This window comes from Falco naumanni, chromosome 6 (assembly GCF_017639655.2).
Source record: "Falco naumanni isolate bFalNau1 chromosome 6, bFalNau1.pat, whole genome shotgun sequence".
Classification (NCBI taxonomy): domain Eukaryota; kingdom Metazoa; phylum Chordata; class Aves; order Falconiformes; family Falconidae; genus Falco; species Falco naumanni.
Genome location: NC_054059.1, coordinates 29,251,440 through 29,264,846, shown reverse-complemented (window position 1 = coordinate 29,264,846; position 13,407 = coordinate 29,251,440). Strand labels below are relative to the sequence as shown.

Sequence of the window (13,407 nt, the reverse complement as noted above, 5' to 3'; positions counted from 1 at the left end):
CTATAATGAATATTTCATTTTCTCTCCATATATGGAAACAGAATAAAAAATTAAAGGTAATAAAAATTAACTGTAAGCATGCCATTAATCCATCATGAAGAATAGCATTTATTAATACGGCCTGGAAAAGGTACCACATGCCCCCTGCCACCATTTAGACCACTTCATCTATGTTACACAGCTTTAGAAAAATCAGTATCAGGATGTTTACAGTTACTGTCTCAACTAACACAGAAGCATTTATGCATTTTATTGGAGCAGTAAAAAAGCTCATCTTTGAACTTGCTCTCAGTAATGTGAGATACATTAAACGGTATGTCCACAGACATAGCTCTTCCCACCCCTTCCTGCTGTAAATGAGAGTTTACAAAGCAGCGATGTTTTCTGATGGTGAAGGTCCCCGTCTGACTGCTGAGTGTACACTGGTGGAAACATCTGCTTTTGCAGATCCCGCTCTTGCGTGAGTCCATTTATTTAGCATGTCACAAGGAAAACTTGCCTCGACTGTGGGCAGTGCAGTCTTCCCATAGTAGTCAGGAGTGTCAGGATCAAGGGTGCCTTGGTTTTAACATGCTGATCAACAGTAATACTGTAAAAACTCTTTTGAAAGGCCTATCTTTTCATTTTGGAGAACACAATGGGAAATGAAGTCAAGCCATGTGATTACTTCTGTAACTTCTGGTTGGAATAGCATTACTTTCAAAAGCAAAATCCCCCGTTAATAGTTCTCAACAATATCCTTTTCCTTTTTTTCGTATACCTATTACAAATAGATCAGAATCTTCAAAGTAAAAATGTAAACGTCCGACAGCACGCTTAGCACAAGACAGGCTAAAAACTAACAAAGCACAGAGCAGTATTGTCAAAACCTGACACCACTGGAGATGAGTTTGCGATGTGTCAAGGTGCACGTGTAAAGGGGTCATGGTCTGTGTGGCTTGTGTCTGGGGGCTCTGGGTATCGGTTCAGGAACTTCTGCTTGAACACAATTTTTAACTGTTGGTCAAAGTGTCATTAATTCCTAGACATTCTAGTCACTGCTGTTCCTAAACCAGTATGTTCAGTGAATAAAGAGCTCGGGCTGAAAAAGAATTCATAGCTGATTTTTTGCTCTTACCCTAATAAAACCTGGGTATATTGAAGAAAGCGACCATGGGTACCCTGTATCAGCTGTATAAACTGTACTATTTAAGTGTTGCATGTAAGCGCTACGATCCCAGCTGGAATTTGTGACTTCGTCAAATACATTTAGAACCTTATTTTGGGTTGGACCTTGATTCAGATTTTCTTCATCCTAAAAATAGTTAATGTTGAACTTAATTAACAACAGATAGTTAATTGAGTTGCTTGCAAGAAGACAACAAACATCTGTTGTTTTTCAAACTTGCAGCAGACGCAGAGAGATGAGTTGATATGTTGGTGCAAAACTGCTCTTGTATAATCGGAAAAAATTGCTTATATGTAACCAGAAAGTACTGAAGTGATACAAGAATATATAAACATCTAAATATGAAATACCTTGTTCGCTTAGTAAAAAACATCCAGAGAAAATGTGATAGCAGTGAAATCTGTCTTAAATTGCCAATAAAAATATGCTGCTTAAATTAAGTATCTTATCAGAATTGTTTCTAAGAGAAAATAAGCATGACTGTACTAAGTACGCTTAGGGATAAATACTAGGCTTAAGAAAGAGAGAGCTTCCTCAACCTTTTTTCTGTTGTTGAAACATAATTGTATCAGGGTTTTTTGATAACTGTGGTGCGTGCTGATGGATGTCTTCTAATCAGTCTTTTTAGTCTTCCTGTAGTGCAGGACTGTGGCTGTGACCCAAATATTGAGAATGAGCATGGTTATGAAACGGATGAGAACTAAAAGGGAAAAAAAATCTTGTAAGCATAAACGAAACAAGAAAAATCCTGCTGTAATTTTCAGAACATATGTTTTGTAAACCTTCATTGCTGTACGAATAGGCTGGTTGCCACTCGGCAACTCTTTTCAGTCAATTAGTTTAAATTACCATGTTCAGGAACCCAGAAGTTCTCAGTAAATATAGCAGAGAAGAGCATTTACCACTTACAAGTGATATCTGAAAATAATACGCTACAGTAGCTTTAATTCTTTTGTGAAAAAAACCCAGCAGAATAGTACAAGCCTCATATATATTTATATTTACACCAAAAATTAAACTGGGAGTCGCAGGTCACATGTCCTTATTAGTTGCATGTGGTGTTTATAAAAACAGGATTATTCTCTACCGCCATCTGTTACGTTTAGACTTCAGGGAGACAGGAAATACTTGTATCTGTCAGACCTTAATGAGAGGAAATCTGACAACTGAGAAAAAAACAGTTTTTCAGTATCCTGATTAACTTTCAGATGTTTTTAAAACCAAAGTAAGCATAGTATCTCTGCCTTGAGACCACAATTTGAGGTATATCTGATACGCACTCGGTAAGTGGAATATTCACAGAAATGTACACAATGTACATGTGTATGAAACTAAGATGAACATGCTGAAGTGTTCAGTGTTAGAAGTTAGCTGGAAACATTTTCCGTTAGAGCAGCACAGTATCAATGTTTGCTGCCATCTCTCCCATGTTCCGAAGTGTATTGTGTATGTGTTAAGAAGCAGCTTTAACCCGAGCCAGCTTTACTTGGAAAAGCCAGCTTTTTACTTTCATGGTGTTCCTCTCCCTTCCTTTCTCCCCTCAGTATACCTCTCTTGCTTCTCATCAGTGTAAGTGTGTAGCTGTGGGTGAACTGACTCAGTAACTGACCCGGATTAAATTTCTGCACGTGCATTATGCCAGTTTTGTGGTGATGTAGTTAACTGCATGGCCCCACAAACCCTTAACTCTGGCAAAGAGAAAGCAGCGAGCACAAGGATGGAAATAAGCAACTGAAACAGGGACTTCCTTTGCCAGTGAAAGAGCCACTTGAACCACTTGTAAAACCAGAGCCTTGTGCTGCAGAGGGCTGCTTAAAGGAAAAAAAAAAATCCATTTAAATCATGTTTCTGGAAATACCAGTTTTGACTAGAACAAGGAGCCACCGAATAAAGTGTGATCCTGTTACTGTTCTTAAATCCACCGAGTACTGATTTCGAACCATTTATTGAAAAATCTGCTTCACTCCTTAGCTTTTTCAGTTTTGTCAGGATGGTAAGAAGCTGTTAAATAAATTTGCTTTATAGTGAAATCAGCTGCAAATCATATACCTGAAGCCAGTTTTTTGTGAGTTTCATACCAGCCTACCATTTAATTTTCAACCTGTCATAAACATTCTGAATGTTGTGCCTAAAACTATTCATATACTAGCTGAACTCTGAATAGTTTTCTAGAACTTCTTCATGCACAAACCCCACAATAAGGAAACACTATTTGAAAAGCTATCACTCAGTTATTACAGATTTTTAAAAGTTGTATTTTACTATTATTTATTTATTTAAATATTAAGGATTTTTAATGCTTTATCTGGCTATTTTCATAATAAAGTTAATTCTGTAGTGCTTTTTGCCTTTTGAAAAAAATAATGGGTTTTGGACCACTTGGCACTATCTGATAAAGCATAAGCATATTTTTCTCCCGGTGTTTGACTGATTTGTAATCCTGTGCTACTTTTTTAGCAGTATCTCCTTCCCTCACTGTGCTAACTCACCAGACAAACTCATGGTTTGTTTTTCTGTGACCAGATCACTGCTTTTACAAAACAGCTAAAAACTACCATGGCAGCTGTTTTGTTGGAGAGGCGGGCGATTCCGTACTTTACTCACCTGCGAGATCATTCGTAGTCATTACAGTTGTAACTATTCTTGCTGTAAATTGAATGAATTCTGATTAGTGGACTAGATATGACAAGTTTATACCTTCAAAAATGATGAACTTATCTATTTTTCAACAGAGGATACGCTTGCATGGAAGTATACATTGTATAGACATTCCCACCTTTAGTGCATTCACTTCACTATTTTCACGTCAGAGATCAAGCTCTCGAACCTGAGTGACACTGTATTAAGGGTCTTTTTTAATGAGAAAATCAGTGATGTAATTAGAAATTTTAGGTATCTATCACACTAGATTGGATGGGGTCAGAGTTCACTGCTTCTTTTTCTGTTCAGCACCCTCCTTCAATAGTTGATACTGAGCTACACCCACAATTAAGTTAGCGTGACTTAACCATTGTCAATGTTCACATGCATGCTTTTAGGTTTCTGCAAATATGAGGAAATCGCAATCCTTCCCACAACAAATCTAAACATTAATTATTTCACATTTGCAGCAGAATAAAACCATTTACAAAGTTTATTGCCATTGTTCAGCAAACTTACCACAACTTCTAATGACTGAAAAACATTTGTTTCACTGGGAAATAGAGCCAGCACCGCTGCGTTTTAGAGGAAGACTATTTTAAACAAGCTTTGTGAATATGACTTCGGACAAATAGCTGTAGAAGAACTGCTCATGCAGACCACTAGGTAATTAATCCATGAACTGCACAAAACACTGTTCTTGGTACGCTCCTAAATCCTCCTCCATTGAGAAATGCATTTACGTATAGTCATAGAGTTAAAGGTATTTAGCATTAAGTGTGTATTTATTTGTAGGTGACTTTTCAGAATTAGCGTTGTCTGGTTGTCTAACTCAAAACTGAGCACCTTTTCATGCTACATCACTAGTAATTTTATTAAATCCTAGAACACTGAAATCTGCTCGTTTTAAAGACACTCCTTCAGTTATTTCAACAGTATTAGGTTCCCTTGACCATATCTGCATGTCTTCTAAGTCAAAGTGCCATTGGTGCCAATAATAAAACTTGGTTTCAGGAGGCAGTGGTATCTGAAACTCAGAAGTTGGAACTAAGGGAAGCTACATGGGGCAAGATTTTTACCTACTGTCATAAAGACCTACTGAAAGAGGAGATACGGCTTTAAAAAAGGGAAACTCCACCATTCACACCAAGTTGCCCATAGCTTACTTGCACAGGTATATGCAGACATACTCCAGGTCAAGGCGCTCACTTGTCCAGAATCTTTTGTCTGCCAGAGACACCACAGCTGTGCCAGCTTACTGGCCGCACTGATGAATGTGCACAAATTCTGAAAAGCAGGTAAAAAAAAGAGAACAAACCTCTGCCTCTGCCATTTTATTATCCGAGTGCTTAGCTTATGGCTGTTAGTATGTAACTTACTAAGAACCAGGACTAGCTTTCTATTTTTTTAATTCTAAATAAGATACTTTTTCAGTATTTGGCAACCAAAGCATTCTTACTAAGGAACCGTGAAGCAAAAAATTGAAGCTGCCAGAAGGAAGGGACTGATTCCTGAGGTACTGCTCCGAAAGAAGCGACAACGGCATGACAACTGCTAGTGCTGTTGGCAAATGCTTCATAGAGGCAAATACAGTAAGAAGCAAAGAACTGGAAAAGCCTCTCGACCTGCTACATAAAACTGTTTAAGAAAGTTAGCTAAAAAGAGGCTGATCTAGTCTAAACAGCAAGGTTGATTCAGACCATCTGTTACCATTATGTCTGGCAAAGTAAACCATAAAAGAATGCAAAAACTGACAAGAATGTGTGGAAAATTAGTCCAATTGGTGGGAAAAAAACAATGAAGGGAATGGACTATTCACTCTACCATCCTCTTAAGGGGGATTTTGCAAAGGCAGTGGGTAGAGGGGACCTCCGCATGGTCTTTGTGCCACGCACAGATTTCCCTTGCAAGTAAATTGGTGTTGGGTCTCAGAAGCTTTCCTCCTCATTTTTATCATCTTTTGCATTAGCAACTCCAGTTCATCTCAATCACATTTTATCTTTCTCTCTTCTGATAAAAAGGACAAAGACCATCTTTAACCTATGTAGGGCATTATCAGATGATATTTTTCTTGCAAAATTCCAGGACTAAAGGGGAAAAAGATCTTGTGAAATACTCAACATTCCCTGTTTCAACTGCTTTGACTGCTGCTCTGTTCTTTTCTTCATGTTAAACGTTTATTAATTAGGATTATGACATTATGACTAGAGGGGAAATATTTTTGCAACATCTTCATATTTTCGCAACATCTTAAACCTTTGGCAGTTTTAATTAAGGCAGCACAATTAACAACTTTACCTCAGAACATACTTCTTTCTCCCCCCATAGAGTCTCTATTGCCAGTCCTACGTTTTCCAGCTACTCACAGAAGTGAGAACCAGCTGTATTTGAAAACTGGTTGGTTGTTCTGAAAGCTAACCTAAAAGATTAACCCTTTAAAGGACAAATATAAAGAGAGATTTTACTGATAAAGATTTCCAGAAAAAAAGTCATTTCGTATGAGGACCTAATTTCAAATAATCATGCAGCACTTACCATGGCCAGATCTATTATCCACTTCCGCAGTATTAGCACGTACCAGCCCCCCCCAAATCTTACAATATGTTAAGTTTCATAGCACTGAAAAGTCTAGGATACCAGAGCTCTCAAAACTCCTGGGGAATTCGATTTTTTTAAACATCTGGAAGTAATCTTATTGAAACTTTATAACAGACTATACAATCTAGATAAAGCATATTAAGAACTGGTTGAAACACGAAGTATTCCTATTTTCCACAGTCTTTGGTGAGGCGGTGCCTGGAGTTTCTGAAGACCTGCCCCAAAGCATAAGACTCGAGATTTAAGCCCAAGTCCTATTAAAAAAAGCCCACAAACACTGCTGTACCTTCTGCATGGGTAGGAATCAAAGAAAAAAGATTCACCATTTCCACCCTGCATCTCTAGCAAATATGTAATTAAGAATTGGTCTTACTCCATATCATTTGTGGGCCTTCTAAAGGACAGCTACATGTAAAGCTTGCTTCTTTTAGAGATTTTACTGTGGTCCCAGAATTCAGCATGTGAATGTGGGATGCATGTTGAGGGGTGGCTGAAAATGATTTACAATAGTAGCACAAAACAAATGATGACATAGCTGCTATGCAAAGAACTACCAAACAAGCTACATAAACCAAAATTCCCAGATTTCAAAGGATACATGACTGCATAGAACAAAGCTCGTTTCATGTTTCCGCTGAAACGCAGAATAAACAAAAGGAGAATGACATCTGAAATAAACACAAGATTGCTTGTCACAGAATGGAGAGAAGGGGCCCAAATGCAATCTTTGGCGGTTCCACTGGGCACCATGTCTACAGACACTAATTTCTTAGAGGTTTTATCTCTCAGATTTCATTGATTTCCAAAACACTGCAAGCTCAAAAATGAAGCTTTCCTTAGAGTCTGAAGTGTTTATAATGTTTCTTTCCCATGTGGAGTAACTGGATAAAGGATGAGCTTACACTGCAATTGTGTGTGTGTATTAATTTCTCTCTTAATCAGACCCACTTGAGCAGCATTTTCATAAAATCTATAAAAATTCAATTATATTTTAGATGTTCATTCCCTCTTCCCCCCCAGCTCCAACTAGAATTGCTCAATGGATTCACATCACTGCAGTGGAGTACTGTACCCACATGCAGAGCCTTGGAGTGCTGAATGAGCCCTGTTCCATTTCCAAAACACAGCTTAAAAAAATTACCTTGTGCAATGATGATGGGATATTCCAGGTATGTCTGCAGAGGGTAACCATAATAGATCTGGTACCTCAGAAACACAAGGAAGCTGAACAGAAAGACACAAAACAGCATGACTGCACAAAGGGACGGGACAGCTCCTTCACAACTTCTTTTTTACTGTTTTGGTTGTGCCAAAAGGCTCCAGATAGGTGCAGCCCCTGCTGTCAAATTGGTCAGACAAGTATGAAGACAAAGTGCAAGCCTGATGTTCTGCAGTATGTTTCTGTTACCTTCAAATAGAGTAAGATGTAGAGAGCTGCCCACACCATTTGTCAAGGTCTTTGTGTCACAGTGTGTAAGGCATAATTTTATTAATTACAACTGATGAGAATAAAATAAAGGCTTCCAGATGTAGAAGATACCTTCTTTTTGCAATTGCCTTGGCATCTCTGGGGTAACTGGTTTATTAATGTCTGTAGTTCAATCTATACCTTAAGCAAGTTTTACAGGAGTAGAAAACACCTTCCAAGCTGTCTAGAATACATACTGGTACAAGATTGCCCAGTGTAGCTGTACTGGTCAGATTGACAGCCTGCTCTTAAGTGCACCAAACAACGGCAGTTCTCCTTCCTGGTATTCCATGATCTAGTACCTAAAAGGAATTGAACTTTTATCATATTTACTTTCTTCAACCTTCGTGCAAGTCCATGGGGTTACACAGAAACCTCAAGGCTGCAGAGAAGATAGAAAGGGCTGTTAGGATATAGTTTTCTGTAAGGAAAAGTTGATGGCATATATGCATCACCATATAAAAATGGCATAAGGAACTGCCTGCCTTGCAGGAAACTGTTTTTTACAGTATTCAGAATTTACATATCTGAACTTCCTAGAAGTCTTAATTCTTTTAGGGTCAAATTAGGTTCCTTGCCATCAGCACCATGGTTCTGTGTCACTCCTCTGCCAGGTCACTGCATGCTGACTCTGCAGCACCATCTCAGTTTATACCAGTGGCCCCAAAGCTCCCTGCAGCTGGACTCAAAGTCTTTACAGGTTGCAGGATAAACAGCTTACAAAATAAACAACCAGTCCAAATAAATGTTTCAAAAAAGTCTTGTTGCAACCCTTTCAAAATAGTTTTGCCCAGAGCAGGTGCAGAACCTGCAGTGCTGTGGGTACCATTGTTATCACACAGGTGCTCGAAGAGCCATTTATGGCTTCTCCATGCTCATCCGAAGCACTACTTAGAAAGCCTCTTTAACGCACATCAATGCACATGAATGATTTGAAAATGCTACCACCACTTTTTGGCTAGGGCTGTGGCGTAAGTTATCTCTGCTGGAACTAGAATTCAGCTGGCTTACTCTGAGGTGTATTAAGGGCAAACAGCAACAACAGGGGTTCAGTGCCACGGAGAAACAGCCACAGCAGAGCCCGTGGGGATCCTGCACAGCTCCCTGCAGAAAGCCATCTGCGCGCCTGAGCCTCCACGGCCAGAGCAGGGGCAGCACCTCTGCCCCTCGCTGAAGACAAAGCACAGGAGCATTCAGAAATGACGTGCCATTTTTGTGCGGTGATTTTTCTAACTAAAAAGCCCTTTTTTAGCTTGGTGCAGAGAACTAGCAGCCATCTATCCAGCTGGATGTCCCGGCCACCTCCATCCCTCAGTCTGGTAAATGCACGGCTCTTCAAGGTATTTTCTCTCACGTACTTGTACCCGCATTTGAATGTACATGCATGCAGTTTATTTTTCATTCCATGCAATCGTCTTTAAGCAAGATTCAATAAGCCTAGCCCATATAAGTTTACTACAGACGGACAAATCCTTGGGGTTTGACATGGTTTATGATTTTCTTAAAGACTGATGATGTTTCACTCATTTGGGTGAGAGAAGCCTGTCTGACCTGTACAATTACCTGCACAACAGGGCACACGGACCATTTCATAACCCTTTAATAAACATACGGCTTAAACCCGACAGTCGGTGTTGTCTCCAGCTACATGGGTGGCCTGGGTTGGTTCTGGGCAAGTTAAAAAAGCCATTTCCCTTAACACTTTAGAAGAGGAGGTTCCCGCCGCCGCCGCCCGGTGAGGACAAGGGCGACCGGCGGGAGGGGGTGACCGCCATGCATCGGAGCGCGGGTTTATAACCGAAGGGAGCAACAGCTGCGCGCTGCTCCCTGCAAGCGGCCGCTCCACACGTTCTCCCGCCCTACCGGAGCCGCCTAGGAAGGAACGGAACTATACCCGCCGCAGCGACGCCTCCCGGCGCCCCCCCGCCCGCCGCTGAGGGAAGCCCCGCTGAGGTGAGGCGGCCCCGCCCCGCCCCGCCGGCTCCTCCCGCCGTGGGCCCCCTGCCTGCGCGCGCAGCCAGCGCGCCCCGCCGGGGGGCGCCATGTTGTGCTGCCCCCACCCCGTCCTTTGTCTGCGCGCGTGTCCCCCGCCGCCGCCTTACCCGGCCAGCTCCAGCAGCAGGCTGCCCGCGCTGACCCCCCGCGCCGACCGGGCCGCCAGCACCGCCGCCAGCTGCGGCACCTTGATCACCGCGCACACCGCCCAGGTGCTCCAGTGGGCCAGGTCCAGCAGCGTCGGCGCCATCGCGCCGCGCCGTGCAGCCCCGGCGGCCCGCGATGGGGCACCGGCGGTGCGGCGTGGCGGGGTGTGGCGGGGAGCTCGGCCCGGCCCCGCTGGCACGGCGGCAGCCGTCGCGGAGCGCTCACGGCGCCCGCGCTGCCCGGGGCGTGGGGCGTGGAGGCGGCTCCGCCTGCGGGGAGAGGAGAGCTGGGCCCGGCCGCGGGGCGCTGCTGGGCCGCTTCCTCGGGAGTGGGGCGCTGCCTGGCACCCGCCCGAGCGGTGTGTGTGGGGGCGGTCGCCCCCCGGTGCCGGCGCTGCCGCACGCCGCGGCGGCCGGAGGAGCGGGGCGGGGGAGCCGGGCCCGCCGGGTGGCCGTCCTGCCGCCGGCCGGGGCCTGCCCGCCGCTGGCGCTCCTCGGCGTCAGGGCTGGGAAACGTTCAGCGCCAAGCCGCGAGCGTCGGGCCTGGAGTGGCTCGTGGCTGCAAACACAGCCCAGAAACCCGCCGTGGTCAGGTGCTGTGTTGGCGCGGGGGGTTGGCCGTGGGTTGTGTGCGCTCGGAGGGGCGTAGGCCGGCTCCTGGCTTGGAACGGGCGGCTGGATTTCGGGTTTCTCCCCTGAAGTGGGGTGTGCGGTGCTTTGGCTGGCGTGGTTCTTGGGTTCTACTCCGGGTCGCCGCGAATTCCTGCGGTAGGGATGGCGTAGCTTTGCCAGCAGCACTTTTGAGTTGCGCAGAAAGAAGGTTCAGCAACATTTAAACGTGTCTGATGCTCCCCTGGAACGTACACCTTCCCGCGGCACACAGTTACACACAAAAACAGTAAACCGTGGTTTTTAATGCTTTTGTACTTCCTGGCTTGTCAGAACTAAGTAAGAGCAATTATGCAAAGAATATACACTTGTACCGATCACGTGCATGCAGAACCCTGGCTCTCACATGCCTGTGTATGGTCAGGACTACTCAAGAGAGTCAAAGACATAGCATTAATTCGGATTTTTACCTACAGCGTAGTTGCTTTAACACAAGGGGTTATTTACAGGCATAAAATCTCTTTTTCATTGTAATGGGAGTTGTATTTCTATATGACTAAAACTTCTTAACACGGTTTAGTTCCAGCTCATTTGCATTTCTCACAAATTGTTTTCTGTGGTTTTGAGAATACGATTTGACAAATAAGTTTATTGCGTTCATTCCATGTACCTTTAAGTTGTATTTTAAAACAGTGTTACTAATGCTTAATTTGTAAACTGTGTTGCCCTATGTGTAATTCAGTCATTAAAAAAAAAAAAAGCAGGTATGTAGGAGTACATAAAATCCCCAACCTCTGATTGAAATGAATGCCCCTTCCAAATACAGAATTTTAATTTAAAAACTGTTTCAAATTAATCAAGCTTTTCAAAGACAATAAATTCTAAAAGAAGCAAAGAAAATTTGAAGTTACCTTAAAATACTAACTGTTCCAAGATTTTCGTGATAAACTGAGTTCTCAGCCTTGTGGGTGTATCCTGTATTTGAAAGAGAGTTGAGTAATCCATCACACAAGATTAAGTTATCACATTTAAAATTGTGTCTGAAGTGTAGATGTGTCTGCCATTTCAGATAATCTGAGAGTAATAGAGAAAGAGGTAAGGTAGAAGTTGTGTATCTGTATTAGTGTGGATGCTAACCCAATAAAATGCTGTAAAAATACCAATAACGTGCACTGACTTGTGTCGTACTAGAGTGATTAAGAAGCTGAATGGACCTCAAACTGTTAAGCAGATTCATGAGCTATTTTTGTTCAACTGCATCTATATTTAAAAATGACATGAAACGTTCACCTTCAGTCAACATTTCAGCTTTTTAAAAAATATATCCTGCCTTGAATTGCAAGCAGTCAGTGAAGCAAAATGGTTTACTGTTCCTCCCCTGTCCTGTCGGGGTAGTGATGCTGTTCTGTGTCTGTTTGCTAGCCACTTTTGCTTCAGTAGCACCTTAGGAATGGAACAGACAATCGGAGTGGCTGGACAAAAAAAATTAATCTAGGAAGAGCACAAGAAATTCTTCCTACTCTGTTTAAATTACTTAGTTGTATATCAGATTTCAGACTTACACTTGGTAAGTTGCAGCAGAATACTTTACAGTTCAGTGAATAAATTCATTATATTCGGATGTACTGTGCAACTTGTCTGTTTCACAGCAGATGGGCAGTGGTTTAATGCTGCTGCACCTTAAATAGGAATGCAAATGGTGATTCCTGTTGAAAAAAACTAGAGAAGGAAAATAATCTTTCTGTAGTGACCAAAGACAAAAAGCCAAAGCAGAATTTTTTTCCCCGCTAATGATGTTGGCTTACCATAGTTGAGGTTTTAAGCAAAATAATGCCTTGAATTTTGTGGTGTTGCAAGGAATGCAGAGTGCTCCCTTGCTCATTATTTCTACAACCTACCATGCTAACAGAGAATAGTTCATTTTATAGCTAACTGGCATTTTAAGCTCTAGGTTAAAGTAAAGGAAGTTCCACAACTGAAGAACCTGTGGGGATGGAGGCAACCCGTGGGAGACGTGTGGAGGAAGGCTGGTGTGGACAGAGTTGGCCAGGGAGAGCAGGCTGCAGGAAGCTTGCTTGCCTGCCCTGGGGAGTGTGAACACACACAGCCTGGGAAAGAAACCAGAGAAACTGGACGTATCATCACAGGTGCAGAGCTGTGACCTCTTTGGGACCGCAGGGGCAGGGTGGCGTAGCTCATGATGAGTGCTGTGGTGGAAGTATACAAGCTTTTCTGGAAAAGCAGGTAGGGAAAGGAGTGGAAGTTGTGTTTTACACAAACAAGTGGCTCTGCCTGGAGCTTTGCTTTGGAGCAAGCTGCAAGCCAACTGAGATCTGAGGGGTCGGGATCGGTGGGGAGACCGGCTTGGGGAGTGTTGTGGGGATACCTGCTGTAGATTGCCTGATCAGGAAGAGGAAGCCTTAAACCACTAGGAGAAAGCTCATGATTGTAGGCCCAGTCTTCTTTGGGAATGTAAAATTGCTCTGACAGCTGGAGGAGCCACCCCATTGGGGTAAAAGCAGTCTAGTTTTGGTGGGGCATCAAGAACATTTTTTTGACCCAGATGCTGGATCTGTTACTCAGAAATGAGGAACTAGTAGGCAGCGTACAGGTCAAGGGCAGCCTTGGCAGCAGTGACTCCAGCACCTTGGAATTAAGATCCCAAGAAAAGCAAATAGCAGAATAAAAATTCTGGGCTTCAGAAGAACAGAATTTGGCTTGTGCAGGGGTCTGGTCTGTCAGGATTGCTCAGGAAACTTCCATGGGGGGCAATGGGGGCTAGG

The 13,407-nt window shown here is 43.0% G+C and overlaps 1 protein-coding gene across 1 annotated transcript; it reads right to left on the bottom strand.

Annotated features, from left to right (window-relative positions):
- Window positions 1–92: 92 nt before the first annotated feature.
- Window positions 93–11,780, bottom strand: SLC66A3 (solute carrier family 66 member 3). The gene is made up of 7 exons (XM_040598761.1): window positions 9,977–11,780; window positions 7,548–7,630; window positions 7,005–7,074; window positions 6,344–6,401; window positions 4,975–5,095; window positions 3,773–3,814; window positions 93–1,868 (listed from the first exon to the last, which is right to left on the bottom strand). The coding sequence occupies exons 1-7, from the start codon at window positions 10,117–10,119 to the stop codon at window positions 1,780–1,782; spliced, it is 606 nt and encodes a 201-aa protein (XP_040454695.1). The 5' UTR covers window positions 10,120–11,780; the 3' UTR covers window positions 93–1,779.
- Between the last annotated feature and the right edge of the window lie 1,627 nt (window positions 11,781–13,407).

Excerpts from the sequence above, each read along its gene's own strand:
- SLC66A3 (XM_040598761.1), bottom strand. The coding sequence starts at position 10,119 with ATGGCGCCGACGCTGCTGGACCTGGCCCACTGGAGCACCTGGGCGGTG. Across the intron at positions 7,631-9,976 it reads CTGCTGCTGGAGCTGGCCGG|CTTCCTTGTGTTTCTGAGGT; the intron begins GTAAGGCGGCGG and ends CTTTCTGTTCAG. Across the intron at positions 6,402-7,004 it reads GCTTTGTTCTATGCAGTCAT|ATTTGGGGGGGGCTGGTACG; the intron begins GTATCCTTTGAA and ends ACATATTGTAAG.